General features: G+C 39.7%; 1 protein-coding gene across 6 annotated transcripts in view; it reads left to right on the top strand.

Moving 5' to 3' along the window:
* The window catches only part of LOC124120055 (histone-lysine N-methyltransferase SETDB1-like), a 74,290-nt gene that overhangs the window by 42,254 nt on the left and 7,315 nt on the right, over positions 1 to 24,721 (top strand). For 2 of the 6 annotated variants that reach the window (XM_048386128.1, XM_048386129.1), the window contains 4 exons: positions 10,620 to 10,882; positions 12,796 to 12,852; positions 19,457 to 19,519; positions 21,092 to 21,178. In XM_048386128.1, the coding sequence (XP_048242085.1) occupies positions 10,620 to 10,882; positions 12,796 to 12,852; positions 19,457 to 19,519; positions 21,092 to 21,178 (470 nt within the window). Of the gene's footprint in view, positions 1 to 2,636; positions 2,772 to 10,619; positions 10,883 to 12,795; positions 12,853 to 19,456; positions 19,520 to 21,091; positions 21,179 to 24,721 lie in introns of all 6 variants that reach the window. The other 4 variants (XM_048386124.1, XM_048386126.1, XM_048386125.1 and 1 more) reach the window with 4 other exon arrangements.

Raw genomic sequence — 24,721 nt, forward strand, 5'->3', positions numbered from 1 at the left:
AGTAACTTCTGACATACTTCTGCTGTCATGATGCTTACCTCTTCTATGTGGGGCACTTGGGAGCCACCCAAGGTCTTGTTCCCCATGTTTGCTATGAAGCCCTATTCACTCACCCATGCACACTTTCTGAAGGCCATTCTCATTGATGATCCTAAGACAGTATTACTTGAAACAGCTTTAGATCTAGATGTGAAGATTAGGGTGGCTTGTTAAACTGGGTCAGTATTACGCTATGATAGAATTATCAATTATATGTGATATTTTCTTCGTTAGTAAAGACATGGCCGCATCCTTGTTTCTCTGACAATGCATGTTGATGTGTTTCAGCTGAATGTAGTATGTTATCAAATACAGGTTTCTTCAGGATGTACACCCAGTAGTTTAATCATGTATATGCCAGGTTAGAACGGATGCTTCAGCAATCCATGCTTGTTGTGAGAGGCGACTAACAGGATCAGGTGGCCAGGATCGCTGACTTGTCATCGTAACCCAATTCATAGATCGATGCACTATCTTGCAACATTGGTCAGTATCCTACAACACTGATCACTATCCTGCAACAGCGGTCGCTATTCTGCAACATTGGTCACTAATCTACAACATCGGCCACTAAACTACAACATCGGTCAGTATCCTGCAACATTGGTCACTATACTTCAACATTGGTCGCTAATCTACAACATTGGACACTATCCTACAACAGCGGTCACTATTCTGCAACATTGGTCACTAATCTACAACACTGGTCACTAATCTACATCGGTCAGTATCCTGCAACATTGGTCACTATACTTCAACATTGGTCACTTATCTATAACATTGGTCACTATCTTGCAATATTGGTCAGTATCCTATAACACTGATCACTATCCTACAACAGCGGTCACTATTCTGCAACATTGGTCACTAATCTACAACATCTGTCACTATTCTGCAGCATTGGTCTCTAATCTACAACATTGGTCACTATTCTACAACATCGGTCAGTATCCTGCAACATTGGTCACTATACTTCAACCTTGGTCACTAATCTACAACACTGGTCGCTGTGGCCTACAGCATGAAGACTGGCCGTTGAAAACATGCAGACCTGAAATATTGGTCACTATCCTACAACATTGGTCACGATCCTACAACATTGGAAACTATCCTATAACGTTGGTCACTATCCTATAACATTGGTCACTTTCCTGCAACATTGATCACTATTCTACAACATTAGTCACTAATCTACAACATTAGTCACTAATCTACAACATTGGTGACTATCCTGCAACATTGGTCAATATACTGCAACATTGGTCACTATGCTAAAACAATGTTCACTATCCTACAACACTGGTCACTATCCTGCAACACTGGTCAGTATATTGCAACATTGGTCACTATGCTAAATCAATGTTCACTATCCTACAACACTGGTCACTATCCTACAACACTGGTCACTATCCTACAACAGCGGTCGCTATTCTGCAACATTGGTCACTAATCTACAACATCGGTCAGTATCCTGCAACATTGGTCACTATACTTCAACATTGGTCGCTAATCTACAACATTGGACACTATCCTACAACAGCGGTCGCTATTCTGCAACATTGCTCACTAATCTACAACACTGGTCACTAATCTACATCAGTCAGTATCCTGCAACATTGGTCACTATACTTCAACATTGGTCACTTATCTACAACATTGGTCACTATCTTGCAACATTGGTCAGTATCCTATAACACTGATCACTATCCTACAACAGCGGTCACTATTCTGCAACATTGGTCACTAATCTACAACATCGGTCACTAATCTACATCGGTCAGTATCCTGCAACATTGGTCACTATACTTCAACATTGGTCACTTATCTACAACATTGGTCACTATCTTGCAATAATGGTCAGTATCCTATAACACTGATCACTATCCTACAACAGCGGTCACTATTCTGCAACATTGGTCACTAATCTACAGCATCGGTCACTATTCTGCAGCATTGGTCTCTAATCTACAACATTGGTCACTATTCTACAACATCGGCCAGTATCCTGCAACATTGGTCACTATACTTCAACATTGGTCACTTATCTACAACATTGGTCACTATCTTGCAATATTGGTCAGTATCCTATAACACTGATCACTATCCTACAACAGCGGTCACTATTCTGCAACATTGGTCACTAATCTACAACATCGGTCAGTATCCTGCAGCATTGGTCTCTAATCTACAACATTGGTCACTATTCTACAACATCGGTCAGTATCCTGCAACATTGGTCACTATACTTCAACCTTGGTCACTAATCTACAACACTGGTCGCTGTGGCCTACAGCATGAAGACTGGCCATGACAAACATGCAGACCTGATATATTACTTGCCACAACATAATGGATTACCTGTCCGCCTGAAATATTAGGAACCACGACATAACGGATTAGCTGTCCACCTGAAATATTAGGAACCACGACATGAAGGATTACCGATCTGCTCAAAACAATACTGGCCACGACGTGGATTACCAGTTCGCCTGAAACATTACTGGCTACGACATTATGGACAGTGATTGTTGCACAGTGATTGTCACACCCGTACTAGGGTCATACAAAATATGAACTTCTCTGATATCTATTTCCAGGAAAAGAAACAAAACGTCTAAGCTTGAAAGTCAGTCAAGCATAGAGAGCTCAGACAGGAAGGATGAAAAGTTGAAGAAGATCGTAATTAAGCGTGACACTGCCGCGAGTGGGGACAACAAAGAATGGCGAGTCATGTTGGTTGATATTTCCTATCCTTATACAAACCAGTGTGCGGCCGGTCACAGCATGATGTACAGTGGTGTTCCAGTGCTAAGTAGAACGTTGGTTCTGTTGATGACGTTGCGCCGTTTACGTTGCCACTGTTTCCATCTGGCTGTTTGGTTTGCATTACTATGATTGATGGTGACGACCATGTCCCTTTGTGTACTACATGGTCATGTTGTTTGGCAGTGTTATAATGTATTTTGCATGAAGTCTGTGATTACGTGGGAAGTGTTTGTAAAAATGTACAAATGTACCTTCGTTTCATGTCAGGTAGATGCTGGGGATTGTGGTTAATTTTATTGTTATGTTGATTTTTGAAAAAGGTCTTCTAGTATATAAAGGATTATATCAGTATTAAAGGATAAAGAAATAGCTGACGTAAGAGTATACAGTATATAGCTAAAAGTAGGAAAATTCCCAAACATTCTACTATCTGGACAGGTAGTTTTGTTGTCTCCATCAGACCAGGTTGTACTGTGTGTCTGTCTGGACAGTTAGTTTTGTTCTGAGTGTCTCCATCAGACCAGGTTGTACTGTTGTCTATCTGGACAGTTAGTTTTGTTGTGTCCATCAGACCAGGTTGTACTGTTGTCTATCTGGACAGGTAGTTTTGTTCTGAGTGTCTCCATTAGACCAGGTTGTACTGTTGTCTATCTGGACAGTTAGTTTTGTTCTGAGTGTCTCCATCAGACCAGGTTGTGCTGTTGTCTATCTGGACAGGTAGTTTTGTTCTGAGTGTCTCCATCAGACCAGGTTGTACTGTTGTCTATCTGGACAGGTAGTTTTGTTCTGAGTGTCTCCATCAGACCAGGTTGTACTGTTTGTCTGTCTGGACAGGTAGTTTTGTTGTCTCCATCAGACCAGGTTGTACTGTTTATCTGTCTGGACAGGTAGTTTTGTTGTCTCCATCAGACCAGGTTGTACTGTTTGTCTGTCTGGACAGGTAGTTTTGTTGTCTCCATCAGACCAGGTTGTACCGTTGTCTGTCTGGACAGGTAGTTTTGTTGTCTCCATCAGACCAGGTTGTACTGTTTGTCTGTCTGGACAGGTAGTTTTGTTGTCTCCATCAGACCAGGTTGTACTGTTTGTCTATCTGGACAGGTAGTTTTGTTGTCTCCATCAGACCAGGTTGTACTGTTGTCTGTCTGGACAGGTAGTTTTGTTGTCTCCATCAGACCAGGTTGTACTGTTGTCTGTCTGGACAGGTAGTTTTGTTGTCTCCATCAGACCAGGTTTGTACCGTTGTCTGTCTGGACAGGTAGTTTTGTTGTCTCCATCAGACCAGGTTGTACTGTTGTCTGTCTAGACAGGTAGTTTTGTTCTGAGTGTCTCCATCAGACCAGGTTGTACTGTGTGTCTGTCTGGACAGGTAGTTTTGTTCTGGGTGTCTCCATCAGACCAGGTTGTACTGTTGTCTGTCTGGACAGGTAGTTTTGTTGTCTCCATCAGACCAGGTTGTACTGTGTGTCTATCTGGACAGGTAGTTTTGTTCTGAGTGTCTCCATCAGACCAGGTTGTACCGTTGTCTGTCTGGACAGGTAGTTTTGTTGTCTCCATCAGACCAGGTTGTACCGTTGTCTGTCTGGACAGGTAGTTTTGTTGTCTCCATCAGACCAGGTTGTACCGTTGTCTGTCTGGACAGGTAGTTTTGTTGTCTCCATCAGACCAGGTTTGTACCGTTGTCTGTCTGGACAGGTAATTTTGTTGTCTCCATCAGACCAGGTTGTACTGTGTGTCTATCTGGACAGGTAGTTTTGTTCTGAGTGTCTCCATCAGACCAGGTTGTACTGTTGTCTGTCTGGACAGGTAGTTTTGTTGTCTCCATCAGACCAGGTTGTACTGTGTGTCTATCTGGACAGGTAGTTTTGTTCTGAGTGTCTCCATCAGAGCAGGTTGTACTGTTTGTCTGTCTGGACAGGTAGTTTTGTTCTGAGTGTCTCCATCAGACCAGGTTGTACTGTTGTCTGTCTGGACAGGTAGTTTTGTTGTCTCCATCAGAGCAGGTTGTACTGTTTGTCTGTCTGGACAGGTAGTTTTGTTGTCTCCATCAGACCAGGTTGTACTGTGTGTCTATCTGGACAGGTAGTTTTGTTCTGAGTGTCTCCATCAGACCAGGTTGTACTGTGTGTCTGTCTGGACAGGTAGTTTTGTTGTCTCCATCAGACCAGGTTGTACTGTTGTCTGTCTGAACAGGTAGTTTTGTTCTGAGTGTCTCCATCAGACCAGGTTGTACTGTTGTCTGTCTGGACAGGTAGTTTTGTTCTGAGTGTCTCCATCAGACCAGGTTGTACTGTTGTCTGTCTGGACAGGTAGTTTTGTTCTGAGTGTCTCCATCAGACCAGGTTGTACTGTGTGTCTGTCTGGACAGGTAGTTTTGTTCTGAGTGTCTCCATCAGACCAGGTTGTACTGTTTGTCTCTCTGGACAGGTAGTTTTGTTCTGAGTGTCTCCATCAGACCAGGTTGTACTGTTGTCTGTCTGGACAGGTAGTTTTGTTCTGAGTGTCTCCATCAGACCAGGTTGTACTGTGTGTCTATCTGGACAGGTAGTTTTGTTCTGAGTGTCTCCATCAGACCAGGTTGTACTGTTGTCTGTCTGGACAGGTAGTTTTGTTCTGAGTGTCTCCATCAGACCAGGTTGTACTGTTTGTCTATCTGGACAGGTAGTTTTGTTCTGAGTGTCTCCATCAGACCAGGTTGTACTGTTGTCTGTCTGGACAGGTAGTTTTGTTGTCTCCATCAGACCAGGTTGTACTGTGTGTCTGTCTAGACAGGTAGTTTTGTTGTCTCCATCAGACCAGGTTGTACTGTTGTCTGTCTAGACAGGTAGTTTTGTTGTCTCTATCAGACCAGGTTGTACTGTTGTCTGTCTGGACAGGTAGTTTTGTTGTCTCCATCAGACCAGGTTGTACTGTGTGTCTGTCTAGACAGGTAGTTTTGTTGTCTCCATCAGACCAGGTTGTACTGTGTGTCTGTCTAGACAGGTAGTTTTGTTGTCTCCATCAGAGCAGGTTGTACTGTGTGTCTGTCTGGACAGGTAGTTTTGTTGTCTCCATCAGAGCAGGTTGTACTGTGTGTCTGTCTGGACAGGTAGTTTTGTTGTCTCCATCAGACCAGGTTGTACTGTGTGTCTGTCTAGACAGGTAGTTTTGTTGTCTCCATCAGACCAGGTTGTACTGTTGTCTGTCTAGACAGGTAGTTTTGTTGTCTCTATCAGACCAGGTTGTACTGTTGTCTGTCTGGACAGGTAGTTTTGTTGTCTCCATCAGACCAGGTTGTACTGTGTGTCTGTCTAGACAGGTAGTTTTGTTGTCTCCATCAGACCAGGTTGTACTGTGTGTCTGTCTAGACAGGTAGTTTTGTTGTCTCCATCAGAGCAGGTTGTACTGTGTGTCTGTCTGGACAGGTAGTTTTGTTGTCTCCATCAGACCAGGTTGTACTGTGTGTCTGTCTAGACAGGTAGTTTTGTTGTCTCCATCAGACCAGGTTGTACTGTTGTCTGTCTAGACAGGTAGTTTTGTTGTCTCTATCAGACCAGGTTGTACTGTTGTCTGTCTGGACAGGTAGTTTTGTTATCTCCATCAGACCAGGTTGTACTGTGTGTCTGTCTGGACAGGTAGTTTTGTTGTCTCCATCAGAGCAGGTTGTACTGTGTGTCTGGCTGGACAGGTAGTTTTGTTGTCTCCATCAGACCAGGTTGTACTGTGTGTCTGTCTAGACAGGTAGTTTTGTTGTCTCCATCAGAGCAGGTTGTACTGTGTGTCTGGCTGGACAGGTAGTTTTGTTGTCTCCATCAGAGCAGGTTGTAATGTGTGTCTGTCTAGACAGGTAGTTTTGTTGTCTCCATCAGAGCAGGTTGTACTGTGTGTCTGTCTAGACAGGTAGTTTTGTTGTCTCCATCAGAGCAGGTTGTACTGTGTGTCTGGCTGGACAGGTAGTTTTGTTCTGAGTGTCTCCATCAGAGCAGGTTGTACTGTGTGTCTGTCTGGACAGTTAGTTTTGTTGTGTCCATCAGAGCAGGTTGTACTGTGTGTCTGTCTGGACAGGTAGTTTTGTTGTCTCCATCAGAGCAGGTTGTACTGTGTGTCTGGCTGGACAGGTAGTTTTGTTGTCTCCATCAGAGCAGGTTGTACTGTGTGTCTGTCTAGACAGGTAGTTTTGTTGTCTCCATCAGACCAGGTTGTACTGTTGTCTGTCTGGACAGGTAGTTTTGTTGTCTCCATCAGAGCAGGTTGTACTGTGTGTCTGTCTAGACAGGTAGTTTTGTTGTCTCCATCAGAGCAGGTTGTACTGTTGTCTGTCTGGACAGGTAGTTTTGTTGTCTCCATCAGAGCAGGTTGTACTGTGTGTCTGTCTGGACAGGTAGTTTTGTTGTCTCCATCAGAGCAGGTTGTACTGTGTGTCTGTCTAGACAGGTAGTTTTGTTGTCTCCATCAGAGCAGGTTGTACTGTGTGTCTGGCTGGACAGGTAGTTTTGTTCTGAGTGTCTCCATCAGAGCAGGTTGTACTGTTGTCTGTCTAGACAGGTAGTTTTGTTGTCTCCATCAGACCAGGTTGTACTGTGTGTCTGTCTAGACAGGTAGTTTTGTTGTCTCCATCAGAGCAGGTTGTAATGTGTGTCTGTCTGGACAGGTAGTTTTGTTGTCTCCGTCAGACCAGGTTGTACTGTAGGTCTGTCATACAACTTATTTTCCGAAGGAATTCTTAAGGACAAATTATGAGATTTCATTTTAGACTTCGGAATAAATATACCTTTATATATATATTACCATAAGTGGAGTACAAGTTGGGTATTCCATGTATATATTCATGACTGTGTGGCAGGACGTTGTTATGTCTAGCCTGCCTTTGGTATAACACATACATTATAATTCCACATTAATATCATTCTAGTCTTTCCTATTTGCTCTTATCTGTGACTCTGTCAACTCAAATGCTACTGGAAAACAAACAAGTAGAACAAAATAGTCCCTGAGTATAGATGATTAATAGTACAGATCGGGAACATGCAGGTAGTACTATTATTAGATCCCTGTGAAATCTACATTATAGATGTCGCTGCAATGAAATTGCATCACAATGCTTTATAGACCATTGTGACATCATTGGTTACCATGACGTCACAATCAAATGACATCACTAATGGCTCTGCTACTGAATCTGTTAGCAGTACCTTTTACACTTAAGACACTGCTAATTACTGTCTACAAACTAAGAAAGTTGGAAGAATGATGTTGGATGATAAATAAAATCTCCCCCTCGTGTCTTTTGATATCAAATATATCAACACTTGTTGATAAAAGTGGAAAAAACCCTCAGCAAGCCTCAGAGTTTTTCGACTTTTATCAAATCGTGTTGATAGATTTGATATCAAAAGACACGAGGGTGAGATTCTCTTTATTGCACCAGTCAGCATACATCCACTCAGGGTCTCAAGTACAGATTATGTACAGGGTTTACTTTTGTTTGTTTACCAGTTTGTATGTTCTTCCAAATTTGAATGCATGTTGAAGTTTGTTTTGTTTTGATGGTCTTTCATCTCAGTGTGCTCCTGTCTGTCCGATGTGTCCTCTGGTGGTGTTCATTGTCATGTCAGTCATCTCTGTTAGAATATCCTCGACTCCTGAACATGTAACATCACAAGAAACACTTTACCTGATGAGTGAGTGAGTGAGTGAGTGAGTGAGTGAGTGAGTGAGTGAGTTGGGTTTAACGCCGCTTTTAACAGTATTCCAGTTATATCGTGGCGTGTCAGCTCAATGTGGGAGGAAAGCCCGAAGTGATGCAGGTCTCAGACATTTACCACTTCGGTGAAACCCACGAGCACGGGTATGGTGCTGACAAACCTAGAAACATAATCGGGGCGAACCGGAATTCGAACCCACAATCATAGGTTTCTGGTGTACCCAAGGGATGCAACTCTGCACAGCGAATCGCGGCGCCTTAGATGACTGGGCCACCCGTGCCCCCCTGAATAAGATGAGGCAATTAACGTAATAAGCATTCATATCACATCAACATGATAAGCACGGAAGCTGAAATGCAACTTGTCTTCATTCACTAACTCACCCCATAACTCATCTTCATGGACATAATCGATACCTCACGGTCGTCTATGCTCTAAGTTAAGCTCAGTATGGGGTCGGCCAGCTGACTTGTAGAGATTTTTGTAGGATGGGAACTGGGCAATCGGATTGCTTGATTTTAAGACAAGTAGTGATATACTCAGTTGTGGGAGGAACATTGACAATGCTTTACAGGTGGATGATGGCGATACGAACTTACACATGTACATCTCTGGCTTGCATTATGTAGGGAGCAGTACAAAAATGTAATGCAAATATAAATATTAATTCCTTAGGTTTGGGGGAACAAGTCTAAAAGTTTCCATCCACTAAAATAACTTAAGGTTTTACAGTTCAAGTCAATAAACAGATCCAGTTGGTTTGGGTCATATTTTCACTCAAGTTCAAAGATCTTTCTTGGTGTGATGTTCTGCATTTTGATAAGATTCATGCAGTGGTACTATTTATGTATTTTTCTTTCTGAAAATCTCTGGGCGAATGTCATTATTTTTAAGATGAAGTTTTAGAGATGTTTGGAGATGTCTCAAATTCCATGGAATTCATTGTTTTATGTTCATTTTTAGCCATCATCCGACCTTTGTCTTGCTGCCTTATAGACTGCTGAATAGAATGTGAACAACTCACTCACTCACTCACTCACCTTCACATCTTCCTACCATTTCCTTCAGGTCCTTATGTCCTTATTATTAGTGGTAGTTCCATGTTGTTTTGTCCTTGTGATGTCTTTGTGATCATCTTCTTGAGGCAAGGGAGTTAACTAACTGTAAAACTCCAGTTTCCCCCTTTCTGGGTTCGATCATAGCGCCACCAGTGGCTATTACGAGTTGTGTCCCTTCAATGTCCCTCCTATTGACCAATCAGATTCCACCTCTCATAATACTAGCATTTGCTTCAAATGAAAAGGAGCAAGATCTTTATTGTAATAAAATGGGTCTTCCTTCACGAAGTGCATCAAATCATGTGAGCAACCTGATTAGAAACCTGAAAAGATTTGGAAAATATATGTTTATGCCAAGTTGGTGGTATGTATGCTTTACAAATCCTGCAATCAACCGAAATCTGCACGGCAGTTGACGAACTGGATGTCAATTTTGTTGCTTGATTTTGATTTGACTATGCATAAACTCGTTAGTCCAGCCAAAATGTAACTCCATAATTCCAACCTTGTTCAACAAGGGTCGAAACTGGACTTTTTAGTCGGTTAACCCCCTTGCCTAGCGAAGATGCTTTGTGATTTGATTGTTGAAAATATATAATTTATGATATTTATTCAGCACATGCTGGCATGCACATGAGACAATGAAAGGATTAAGTACAATATGATTTTATTAAAATGTATATATTTCCTATAAAGAAGGTGGCACTGTGGTTTAAGGTGTGCAGAGTTACGTCCCTTCTCAGTGGCAGTATCCACTGATGTTTTGATCAAATTTGGTTTTTATATGATCCTTTATCTGTCAACGCCATACCTGTGCATATTAGATTTACAAAAACAGATTAATTCCGGCTTGCTCCAGCTTTTACCTGTGAAGATCCAATATAAAACACTGTTCAAACTGTCTTGAAGCCAGCTCATTCAACCCTTTAATTAGGGAGAAGATAGTAACTGTTTCCTTGCATGTCAAAAAATAAGAAACAAATTTAATGAAAGCTTAAATATATTTTCAGACATGTAATTTGAACTATGATGATATTTTCAAATGTTGATCAACATCGGGTGTTTGGTGTGCCAGGTACGAGAAGAAGACGGCTGCCTGGGTGGACAGTATATCAACTGATCCGATCTCGACTGATTCCATCTCCGACCCCATCATGATTGACGATGAGGAAGAAGCTTCCGCTCCTGTGAACAAACCTGAGAAGAAGGAGCCCATGGATTTTGATGAGCTACCTGACCTTGACCTTCCTGTGGAGAAGAAGCCGGTGGTGAAGGAAGTTATGCCAGATAAACCTAAACCACGGCTCGCGAGGAAGTCCACGACTACAGCTCACTCAGGTATGTCTGCAGTGTAGAAAATTCCTTAAAATTTCAGTCAGACTAGCGGACTGGCAACTTTGCAAAGTTACCAGACCAGATTAAAAGTTGCCAGTCCAGAATTTTCTAGAATAATGACAAAAGTAAGAAAAGGGTAAACAAAAGAATGGTACTGTTTAATGTTAGTTCTCAGAAAAAAACAATAAACTAGTGGATTGTCAACTTAGTAACTTTAATTCATTGAAATTTTATTCATCAATAATGTGTTTAACATTTACTGTTAATTTACCTCTTGCATTGAATTAAAACTAGAATGCTTAGGTCATTTAGGGGATACAGCAATAGCTGACCATCGGGTATGCAACCTTTCAAAACTGACCGTCTGTCAGCAAAATAGACCATCTCGGACTGTCGGGCAGACAGTTATTGTGATCACTGATGTTTGGTGTCACGGAGGGAACCATTGCTTGACTCCAGCAATGTTTCAGGTGCTCCTGGCAATTTCCATTGGAAGTTTTCTCACTTATTGACCAGAGAGAGCCGGTTGTGGAGAGATTAGGGATGCAAGGAATACACTATGAGGCGAATACGATTCATATCACAAATATAGGGTAACGAATACAAATATTAATTCACAATTACAATAACAAGTCAGCAGTTTATGTATTATTTATTATATTCAGTGAAACAATAACATCATAACTTATTTGACATGGTTTGTTAATTATTAATTAATTATACATTTATATACTGCACGTATCCAGGTACTAGTATCTGCTCAAATGCGACAATGACCAGTGAAAACAATACTGTCAAATTAAATATTATTAGAGTGTTGTCGCTGAAAGAAATCTGTGCATATGATATGTTGTTACTGATATTTTTAGGTACAGGGTATGTAAATATACATGATAGCATATTCATAAATATTCGATTCTAGTGGCCATGAATACGAATTCAATTCATGAATGGTTACGGTTCGATTCACCGAATACGCGAGTGAATGGTAAAAGCCCTAGGAGAGATGCCAACCATCACAGTCCTGGCAGAATCATTTTGACTGTTCGAATCAAATTCTGCCAAAACAATTTATATGTCACTAATTTTGTCAAAAAACATCACCAGTAATAGTTATTTAACTCACTTCCAACATAGCACACATACAACCAATAAATAATCAAAACATAATCGCTTGTTTAATCTTGAGTTTAAATGTTAACATATTTTGAGGAGTTTGGGTGATGAATGCAATGATGATTTAAGTTATCAAATCATACAGAGAATGATGCTAATGATGATGACTAATTGTTGGAGGAATTTCCTACTTAGACTAGAGACCCCAATTAATCACCCAATTACCTCATTTTGGGATTATTACAAGGAAATATGATCTGCTTTTGCAAGTGGATCAGCTCCAGGTTTCAAAAGTGAATTTGGTGCTACTCCCGTATTTAATAATGTAAGGGGACTTCCTGTGACCTGCGTTTGATTGTACCCCGACGCACACTGTGGAGTGTTGCTCACAATATCGATCACTGAATTGTCTGGTCCAGGATTGTTTATTTCTGGCTGCCATCCTACAACTGCTACAGAATGCAGAGTTAAGCAACAACAAAAAACAAATAACTCACAACAGTTGTAGTACTAAGATCAGTTTTTACCTGTCTGGCCCCTGGGTCAATGATAATTTGTTATCTTTCTGCTTTGACTGTTGCAACTCTCATATTGTAAAATGTGGACTTGTTGTAGTTGTTAAGACGTCCACAACACTGTCAACCAGTTGAGTACCAAATCATAAAGATTTAGTGTCAAAATGTATATTTTCTCCTATTCAGCTTCCAGCAATTTCTTCCATTGGTTGGTTGGCTGTAAGAGTCGTCCACTATGATAACCATTCTTGTGCATGTTAGTGATAATTTGTGACTATGTTATAGAGTCCAAACACCCAGATGTTGATGAGAAAAAGATCATCACAGGTTTGTTGATCAGCAGTGAGTGCCCTTCACATGAATATCTTAGTAGATTCTTGTAGAAACATATTTCACCTAGTGTAGTGTTTTGTGTTTTAGAAGATTGTTTGTCCTGCTGGTGGCGCAATCAGTGGACTGTTTCCTTGTTTCTTAGTAGATGTCGGTTGTAGTTTCTCATCACTAATAACGGGGGCATGGGTGGCCCAGTCTAAAGGCGCCACATAATCTGCACGGCAGTCGCCAGTTTGTTTGATTTTGATAAGCTGTTGATTTCGTTATGAGATTTTGATTAGACTATGCATAAACCCGTTAGTCCAGCCAAAGTATTACTTCATTATTCCAGCCTAGTTCGGCAAAGGTGAAAACTGAACTTCTATAGTCAATTATCTCCCCTGCCTCAGGAGGACGAAAAATTTGACATCGCGAGTCTGGTGACATGGCACACTTGACTTCCAAGAATTTTAATAACTGCATATCATTGCAATGCTCTGAAGCCTTGTACTGTTTATAGATGGGGATTTCCATGATTAACACAAAACTTGTGAAGAACATAAGATATAGGCAATATGAACTTTGATTGTATTTCTTCTTAGAATATAAATTTTACATGCATTCTGCAAGTTTCAATGATTCATTGAAAGGACAGGGCATGGTATTGGCGTTTATCAGAGTTGGTACTCACCCTAGCCCGCTAACCTGAGGTTAGTCAAAATCCCTGCAGGCGATAACAAACTTCCCTATTTCCCCATTGTTTTAACATGACTCGGGCATCTTTACCCAGGCTAGTAAAGCTTTTGAGTTTAGTTCTAGCCCTGGTTCATGCTAAATAGGGGTGGTGGGGTAGCCTAGTGGTTAAAGTGTTCGCTCGTTATGCCGAAGACCCGGGTTCGATTCCCCACATGGGTACAATGTGTGGAGCCCATTTCTAGTGTCCCCCGCCGTGATATTGCTGGAATATTGCTTTAAGCGGTGCAAAAACATACTCACTCACTCACGCATGCTAAATATTTATTCACAACAGTGTGTAACATTTGAGATAACTATAAAATGTTTGTATGGAATACATTTCAAAATGACCTTTATTGCTTGTATCTTTTGCACATGTTGTATGTATAGAAATATTAGTTGTATGTGATGACCGTGTCACGTTTCCCCTTGCAACAGTTGTCTTTGTAGTGATGTTATTCCTTAATGATCGTTTCCCCATGCATGTGAATGTGTAGTGGCACGTGTAGATTGTAGATTACTGGTAGCTGGTTTGTGTGTGTTTGAGTCTTTGAGATACAACAGGTACAGGGTTTATTATATACTTCAGTGTGAAAGACTGAGTTCTCTGAAGTTGTGAAAAGTGATACACTAAACTACGTTTATAACAAACTGACAGATATAACTAACTGACGGATATAATGAACTGACAGAAATAACAAACTATTTCTTGGTCCCGTCAATTTTCGATGGATCGATGCTCATGATATTAATCACTGGATATCACAAGGTATGTAACAAATTAAAATTAGTGGACCCTTTGAATTCATTATAACCAAGGTTTACTGTATTTTTTTTGCAGTGAATATAACACTTGATATTTGACTGCAGTGACCATAACACTTGATATTTGACTGCAGTAAACATAACACTTGATATTTGACTGCAGTGACCATAACACTTGATATTTGACTGCATTGAACATAACACTTGATATTTAACTGCAGTGAACATAACACTTGATATTTAACTGCAGTAAACATAACACTTGATATTTGACTGCAGTGACCATAACACTTGATATTTGACTGCAGTGAACATAACACTTGATATTTAACTGCAGTGAACATAACACTTGATATTTGACTGCAGTGACCATAACACTTGATATTTGACTGCAGTAAACATAACACTTGATATTTGACTGCAGTGAACATAACACTTGATATTTGACTGCAGTGAACATAACACTTGATATTTGACTGCAGTGAACATAACACTTGATGTTTGACTGCAGTGAACATAACACTTGATATTTGACTGCAGTAAACATAACACTTGATGTTTGACTGCAGTGAACATAACACTTGATATTTAACTGCAGTGAACATAACACTTGATATTTAACTGCAGTGAACATAACACTTCATATTTGACTGCGGTGACAATAACACTTGATATTTGCCTGCAATGAACATAACACTTGATATTTAACTGCAGTGAACATAACACTTGATATTTGACTGCAGTGAACATAACACTTGATATTTGACTGCATTGAACATAACACTTGATATTTGACTGCATTGAACATAACACTTGATATTTGACTGCATTGAACATAACACTAGATATTTGACTGCATTGAACATAACACTTGATATTTGACTGCAGTGAACATAACACTTGATATTTGACTGCAGTGAACATAACACTTGATATTTGACTGCAGTGAACATAACACTTGATATTTGACTGCAGTGAACATAACACTTGATATTTGACTGCAGTGAACATAACACTTGATATTTGACTGCAGTGAACATAACACTTGATAATTCACTGCATTGAACATAACACTTGATATTTCACTGCAGTGAACATAACACTTGATATTTGACTGCGGTGACCATAACACTTGATATTTTACTGCAGTGAACATAACACTTGATATTTAACTGCAGTGAACATAACACTTGATATTTGACTGCAGTGAACATAACACTTGATATTTGACTGCAGTGAACATAACACTTGATAATTCACTGCATTGAACATAACACTTGATATTTCACTGCAGTGAACATAACACTTGATATTTGACTGCAGTGAACATAACACTTGATATTTGACTGCAGTGAACATAACACTTGATATTTGACTGCATTGAACATAACACTTGATATTTGACTGCAGTGAACATAACACTTGATATTTGACTGCAATGAACATAACACTTGATATTTAACTGCAGTGAACATAACACTTGATATTTGACTGCAATGAACATAACACTTGATATTTGACTGCAGTGAACATAACACTTGATATTTGACTGCAGTGAATATAACACTTGACATTTAACTGCGGTGACAATAACACTTGATATTTGACTGCAGTGAACATAACACTTGATATTTCACTGCATTGAACATAACACTTGATATTTGACTGCAGTGAACATAACACTTGATATTTGACTGCAGTGAACATAACACTTGATATTTGACTGCAGTGACCATAACACTTGATATTTGACTGCATTGAACATAACACTTGATATTTCACTGCAGTGAACATAACACTTGATATTTCACTGCATTGAACATAACACTTGATATTTGACTGCAGTGAACATAACACTTGATATTTGACTGCAATGAACATAACACTTGATATTTAACTGCAGTGAACATAACACTTGATATTTGACTGCAATGAACATAACACTTGATATTTGACTGCAGTGAACATAACACTTGATATTTGACTGCAGTGAATATAACACTTGACATTTAACTGCGGTGACAATAACACTTGATATTTGACTGCAGTGAACATAACACTTGATATTTCACTGCATTGAACATAACACTTGATATTTGACTGCAGTGAACATAACACTTGATATTTGACTGCAGTGAATATAACACTTGACATTTAACTGCGGTGACAATAACACTTGATATTTGACTGCATTGAACATAACACTTGATATTTGACTGCATTGAACATAACACTTGATATTTAACTGCAGTGAACATAACACTTGATATTTAACTGCAGTGAACATAACACTTGATATTTGACTGCAGTGACCATAACACTTGATATTTGACTGCATTGAACATAACACTTGATATTTAACTGCGGTGACAATAACACTTGATATTTGACTGCATTGAACATAACACTTGATATTTGACTGCAGTGAACATAACACTTGATATTTGACTGCAATGAACATAACACTTGATATTTGACTGCAGTGACCATAACACTTGATATTTGACTGCAGTGAACATAACACTTGATATTTGACTGCATTGAACATAAGACTTGATATTTGACTGCAGTGAACATAACACTTGATATTTGACTGCATTGAACATAACACTTGATGTTTGACTGCAGTGAACATAACACTTGATATTTAACTGCAGTGAACATAACACTTGATATTTGACTGCATTGAACATAACACTTGATATTTGACTGCATTGAACATAACACTTGATATTTGACTGCAGTGAACATAACACTTGATATTTGACTGCAGTAAACATAACACTTGATATTTGACTGCAGTGAACATAACACTTGATATTTGACTGCAGTGAATATAACACTTGATATTTGACTGCAGTGAACATAACACTTGATATCTGACTGCAGTGAACATAACACTTGATATTTGACTGCAGTGAACATAACACTTGATATTTGACTGCATTGAACATAACACTTGATATCTGACTGCAGTGAATATAACACTTGATGTTTAACTGCAGAGAACATAACACTTGATATTTGACTGCAATGAACATAACACTTGATATTTGACTGCAGTGACCATAACACTTGATATTTGACTGCAGTGAACATAACACTTGATATTTGACTGCAGTGAACATAACACTTGATATTTGACTGCAGTGAACATAACACTTGATATTTGACTGCATTGAACATAAGACTTGATATTTGACTGCAGTGAACATAACACTTGATATTTGACTGCAGTGAACATAACACTTGATATTTGACTGCATTGAACATAACACTTGATGTTTAACTGCAGAGAACATAACACTTGATATTTGACTGCAATGAACATAACACTTGATATTTGACTGCAGTGACCATAACACTTGATATTTGACTGCAGTGAACATAACACTTGATATTTGACTACATTGAACATAAGACTTGATATTTAACTGCAGTGAACATAAGACTTGATATTTGACTGCAATGAACATAACACTTGATATTTGACTGCAGTGACCATAACACTTGATATTTGACTGCAGTGAACATAACACTTGATATTTGACTGCATTGAACATAACACTTGATATTTGACTGCAGTGAACATAACACTTGATATTTGACTGCAGTGAACATAACACTTGATATTTGACTGCATTGAACATAACACTTGATGGCTAGCTGGTTTATGTGTTTTTGAGATAACAACAAGCAACAAGGTGTAGAGATTCTGCCCTGCAGGCTCTCATCAGGAACATGTGCCTTCCAGTTGACTTTATAATTAGTTGATACATGTCATCGAATCCCAATTGCGTGGATCGATACTCATGATATCAATCACCGGATTGTCTGGTCCAGACTTGATTATTGACAGACCGCCGTCTTATAGCTGGAATATTGCTGAGTGCAGCGTTAAACAACAATCAAACATACAAACAAACTTTGGACAGACCATTCTGTTTTCTTGTTTCATGGGGGAATAAATCTGTCCATAATGGTGCAAGTAGTAAGAAAAGACAAATACATGAATTGTTTTTAATATATGTACTGGTATATTGAGGGCTGTGTTTGATTTGATGTGAGGTTTAACATTTCTTCAGGGGTTTAATAACTACTAGCAATAATTCCACAGTTTATTTTAAGGAATTAACCTCAAATCAATACTGACATTTTTTTAAATTTATGTTCGCTCCCTGCATCTTTGCATGTTGATTCAGAATAACAGACATTCAAGTTGGTCTGACCTGATTATGAGCATACTGTGCCCAGCTGCAGTGCAAGGATATCAACTGACCACTTCATGAACCCATGACATCTGTAAATACTTGTGGAACAACGTAGGAGTTGTGTCCCTTGGGCATGCCAGAAACCTGAGATTGCAGCCCTCCAAGTTGGGACCAGTTTGGTTCCTAAATTACCATATTGGGACTCGTATTTACTGCTTGGTTGCCAGTTGGCTCCCATTAATAAAATTAGCTTGGCAACTAAAATGTTTGCCATATTGAAAGAAACTGGGGTACAACATTGCTTGTCTCTATCGACATCATGACTTCCCTATATAGGGTGTAGTGTGTCTAGCACTATAAATCGGCATCAGTTTGGACTAGTACAAGCAGCCACACAAAGTGCAATAACCTTGAACACGACATTAAACCCCACCTCCCACTTTAAGCTGACACACCATGATATAACTAGAATGCTGTTCAAAGCATCATTAAACACTTGATTCATATGCTTTTCTTCAGCCTGTAATACATAAATTTCGCATTTTTGTTACAAATCAAAATATTAACACAACCAACATGTGATTGCCAACATGGGTGCACTTCTCATTTCCCCTGGGGATTCTGGGTTTGAATCTGTCGCCAGCAAACCTTTGTTTGTGGACTGAATTCAGTTGGCGGTTTGGGATGGTGGTCATGCTATCAATCACTGGATTGTCATTGTATCTCGGTGGTATGGTATGATGCTCGTACTATCAATCACTGGATTGTCATTGTATCTTGGCTGGTTGTCATGTTATCAATCACTGGATTGTCTACTCCAGACTTGACTGTTTACAGTCTGCCGTCATATAGCTGGAATATTGCCGTGTGCAGCGTTTAAACCACAACAACCAAACAAACTTATTTTTTATGTATTTTTTCAGATACTAAAGAAGAAAGTGATTCAGAGACAGAACCTCAGAAGAATGAGAAACTTCTTGGTCGAGGTGAGTTGAGATGAGTGGGTGCTTAGTTCTTACCTTTCGATTGCCTCAACATCCTGCTTTGTAAAAAAATATTATGATGTTGGCACTCTGTAGCAAGCACTAGCCGAGATGTTTTGGGGTGTTGCTTACCGTCGATGTTAATGTGATCTGAAGTTTATTTGCTAGGCGTTAACAATCGTTTGTAGGGCTTTTATAGTTTTAATCTGTCATCATATATTACCCACTGCACTAGATGGACTTACCACTATAGCCAGCAATGACAAAACCCTATCTTGAGGAAAGACTGGACGTATTTAGTGACAACAGCATGGAAATGAAAATAGGATCAGTTTAGTTCAGATACAATATACATCATTAAGAAATCAGGGAAGTTGATTTTGTCGGATGGAACACTTGCATGACCATTAGCCCCCACCTCTAAATTTAATTAATTAAGATTTTTATCGCATTGTGACAACAATCTATAGACAATGGAAATTTCAAGTTTTTATTTGATGAAGGTTAATTCAATCTCTTTGATTTTAACAACTATCAGAGTAGCATTTAGTATTTTCAAAACAGCTATTGTAAAAACTCAGTCTGTATTTAGATTTCCTACTTTAAGTCAGTTAAGACTCGTATCAAGAATGTTTGTGAGTATTTCTTGAAATTATTGAGCCAAATTTTTCAGGAATTACATGTCATGGTGTTTGATCATGAGCCAGTGGGTTGTGTGTTAGCTTGCTGTTGACTGACTGTACCAGGTTCTAGTTGTAAACATTGATGCCTCTAGTACACAATGGATAAGGCACAGCTTGAGTTTTCTTCAGTGAAATAGAAACGAAGAATGGATGAAAGTAATTTGTGTAATCAACTGGTGTTTACGAGTAATTTGTTGAGTTGAAAACAGCTACTCCTTTACAAACAACTGATGCCGAGATATGGTCGGAGTGTCATAGTGTCAAGCCACACTTGTTATTCAGTTACCTTCTGCCACATCATCAATTTGAAACTAGTTCCTGAGAAACCAATCATAATGAAACAGCCACACTTATAACAATCTCATTCAAATAAGATCATTAACTTCAATACCTCTCTCCATGAAGATCTGACATAGGAGGTCATGTCAGGAGGACTTTCTAATCAGTCCACCAGTTTTGAGGCAACTAAATTGTCTGTACAAATAAGCAAAGCATTCACAGCAGCATATCTGATTTCTGTATCTAAAAATATTAACATGAATGGGCAGTTCTGATTGAAAATAATAAAGGCTATGCTATTATGTTGTTGTGGATATTTATTCAAGCTGTTGTTTCTGAGCATTATGGTATCCATACCCTACAGGTGTCAGCCATCAAAGATTATTGGTGTTCTGTGTAGGTTTTCTTTTGTTAAGATAAAATTTCCAAATTGAGAGTGACGAAAGATGTTTTGCTGTCGAAGTTTGATCAGGTTTCACCAGAGATGACCTAGGGGTTGTCAGATCTACAAACAGAGAGGTAGCGCATTGGAATAAAAAAATTTTTGGAATGAGATTTCATATTTTTTTATTGATATACTTGAAATAAGTTGTTTTTGATTTGTTTATTTCAGCCAGGAAAAGCACTGGTGGTTCTCGGTTTAAGAACTTGCCGAACCCTCGCGCTCAGATGGGCCGGAAGGGTGACGACAGTAAGACACGTGAGTCAGAGAGTACAACGCTTGCGGGTCAGTCAGATTTACATCCATCTCTCTCCTCCTTGTTACCTGGGATACACCTTCCGTTGTGGACTCTTCGCACTTGGAGCTCTTCGTCAACATAACACCTGTCTTGCCTCTCTAGTTGGTAGTGGCACTCCGCACTCCACAGTGCCTGGTGCTGCCAGTGCCGGGAGTGTTGTGAGGACGGCTATCTGTAGTTACTTAACTCTCTCGGGATTGGTCAACTTGTTGTTGTGAATGGTGACAGTTTGTGTGAAAGTCTAACAAGTTTATTGCTACTGTGGTTAACAGATGTTCAGATTATTTTGTTTTATGCCAGTTTGGCAAGTTTTGTTGAAATCTTTAAGTTTATATATAAAGTAGGCCCCCTCGGTATGTTCCCTCCTATCAGGGTTTACAATCTTGAGTAATCCTGAGGAGAAGTGGTTTGTCCAACTTATAAAGCCACTCATCACACGTGTGCGAAATACGCTTCAGTCGGAAAGCGCACGTAAAATCTCCTAGGTACCTAACCTAACCTAACAGATAATAAGAAAACATCAAGATACCTTATGGTGAAACAATACAGTGTGTCATGGTATAAAAGGAATTCGATCAAAGCGTGAGAGAATAAAACCACATGCAACATGGACCAACTGGATTTTTGACATGTAAAATTGAACAACTTTTCAACACCTGCCCCGTGGCCCAGTAGGAAAACAGTGGGTGGGTTACAAAACTAAACATGAGGTTGCAAGTTCGGTTCCCATAATTAATAATGAAAACTTCATTTCTTGTCTTCGATTTGAGAACATTGGACGTTTTAAACACCAAGTACAAATTTATTGGTATAGAATGGATTACATTCATTGTAAACCAAACTGCAAGGGATTACATTTAAACTAAATGTGCTCTCTGAGGGAATTCAACCATTTAAAAAAACCCTCGCAGGGTTACACAACACGAAAGAGGGTTTTAGGCAGTGTAGTGCACATGTTTACATGAAATTGATGAAGGGAGTTGTAAAGCCTGTCGGGACACACAGTAGCTCTTCTTTGTAAATATGGAGACCCCTGAATGTCTTGGGTGATTAACAACATGTTAACTGGTCAAACATCATACTTTGGTATTTCTATAATTCATGGCAAGGAGCTGTGGGTCGGCCTTGTGGTTGATGCTTGTACTCATGGGTACCCTGTGGTTAAAGCCTAGTGGTAAAAGCGTTGGCTTGCCACGCCGAAGACCCAGGTTCAATTCCCCACATGGGTACAATGTGTGAAGCCCATTTTCCAGTGTGCCCTGCCGTGATATTGGTCAAATATTGCTAAAAGCGTGGTCACTCACTACATTGTGAGAAGCTCTTGGTATTCACCACCTCCTGTGATATGGCTTAAATGTTGCTGAAAGTGTCTTCCACTCCTACTCACTCACTCTTAACCTGTTCAGAAACATTGCCCCAGCATCCCATTACTTGTCATAAAGCAGGGCTAGGCTGGATCAGGTGGTCAGTCTGTGCCAACATGGCTTGACCATTGCTCATGTGGTCAGTCTGTGGTTTACCTTGACCATTGCTCATGTGGTCAGTCTGTGGTTTACCTTGACCATTGCTCATGTGGTCAGTCTGTGCCAGCATGGCTTGACCATTGCTCATGTGGTCAGTCTGTGGTTTACCTTGACCATTGCTCATGTGGTCAGTCTGTGGTTTACCTGGTCCAGTCTTGATGACCTGCCACAGTGATGCAGGTCGAACAGCGCTGCCTGCATCCCCAGCTACTACAGTCACTGGGGTGGTCGGATCGCCTAGTGGTCAAAACGGTCGCTCATCACGCCAAAGACACGGGTTCGATTCCCCACATGGGTACAATGTTGAAGCCCATTTTCTGGTGTCCCCCACCGTGATATTGCTGGAATATTGCTTGAAGCGGCGTAAATCCATATTCACTCACTCACTACAGCCACTGCACGATTGTGAGACATCATAACAAATGTACACATTTGTATGCAAAGCTTCAGTCAAACTGGGTAGATATATTTTATTGAATAGGAAAACTTGAAAGGTAAACGATATAGTTATCATATCAGAGAGGTTGATGGAGTTACCCTGATTCTTTCATATCCATGTCGTACTAATGTTCATTGTGTCCTTAATGCTTTCTTCATCACTCATCCTTCATGTTAAAGGTGCAAAATCACATCTCCATGTTTTGATGAACTTCAGCGTCCACCCTAAGGGCTGCTCCAAAATGTCAGTACACATAAAAGGAGCTATCTAATCCACAGAGGGTGGTGGGAGGGGTGTTCACCCCCCATTTTGAAGCATACAGATCATCTAAGCTTACCAAAAAATGGATTATAACTAAATCATTTGGTGGTCTGTTCAAACCCTGTCTCAGGGATTTAGCATGGAGTTTGGGACAAAGATTTATTTTGCTAAAAGCTGGGAGTTTTCTCAGTATAGAGGGATTTTAATATTGCATTCAATGCAACAATGATTGTCTGGTCCAGATTCAATAATTGACAGACCGCCATCATATAGCTGGAATATTGCTGAGTGTGGCGTTAAACAAACAAACAAACGATGTATGCTGTGAGCTGTCTCCGTATGATGTTAATGGCAATGACAGTGTGTTTGTCATGTCAGAATATGACACAAAACATATTGAATAGACACATAATCTGATTTTGCACCTTTAATGTCAATGTTGTCATCACCTCCATCACCATCACAATCATTTCTGTCATCAAAGTTCACTCACCTATTTCAAGTCTCAGGGCATAAACTCATTGCTCAGGTGTAACAGCAATGTAGGTGTCCACAATGGATATCGTGTATAGCTCAGGTGTGACAGCAATGTAAGTGTCTACAATGGATATAGTTTATAGCTCAGGTGTAACAGCAGTGTAAGTGTCCACAATGGATATAGTTTATAGCTCAGGTGTAACAGCAGTGTAAGTGTCCACAATGTATATAGTTTATAGCTCAGGTGTGACAACAATGTAGGTGTCCACAATGGATATAGTTTAAAGCTCAGGTGTAACAGCAATGTAGGTGTCCACAATGGATATAGTTTATAGCTCAGGTGCAACAGCAATGTAGGTGTCCACAATGTATATAGTTTATAGCTCAGGTGTGACAACAATGTAGGTGTCCACAATGTATATAGTTTGTAGCTCAGGTGTAACAGCAATGTAGGTATCCACAATGTATATAGTTTGTAGCTCAGGTGTAACAGCAATGTAGGTATCCACAATGTATATAGTTTATAGTTCAGGTGTAACAGCAATGTAGGTATCCACAATGTATATAGTTTGTAGCTCAGGTGTAACAGCAATGTAGGTATCCACAATGTATATAGTTTATAGCTCAGGTATAACTGCAATGTAGGTGTCAACAATGGATATAGTTTATAGCTCAGGTATAACAGCAGTGTAGGTGTCAACAATGGATATAGTTTATAGCTCAGGTGTAACAGCAGTGTAGGTGTCCACAATGGATATAGTTTATAGCTCAGGTGTGACAGCAATGTAGGTGTCCACAATGGG

The sequence above is a fragment of the Haliotis rufescens genome, unplaced genomic scaffold (genome assembly GCF_023055435.1).
Source record: "Haliotis rufescens isolate VD_foot unplaced genomic scaffold, xgHalRufe1.0.p SCAF_6, whole genome shotgun sequence".
Taxonomy (NCBI): domain Eukaryota; kingdom Metazoa; phylum Mollusca; class Gastropoda; order Lepetellida; family Haliotidae; genus Haliotis; species Haliotis rufescens.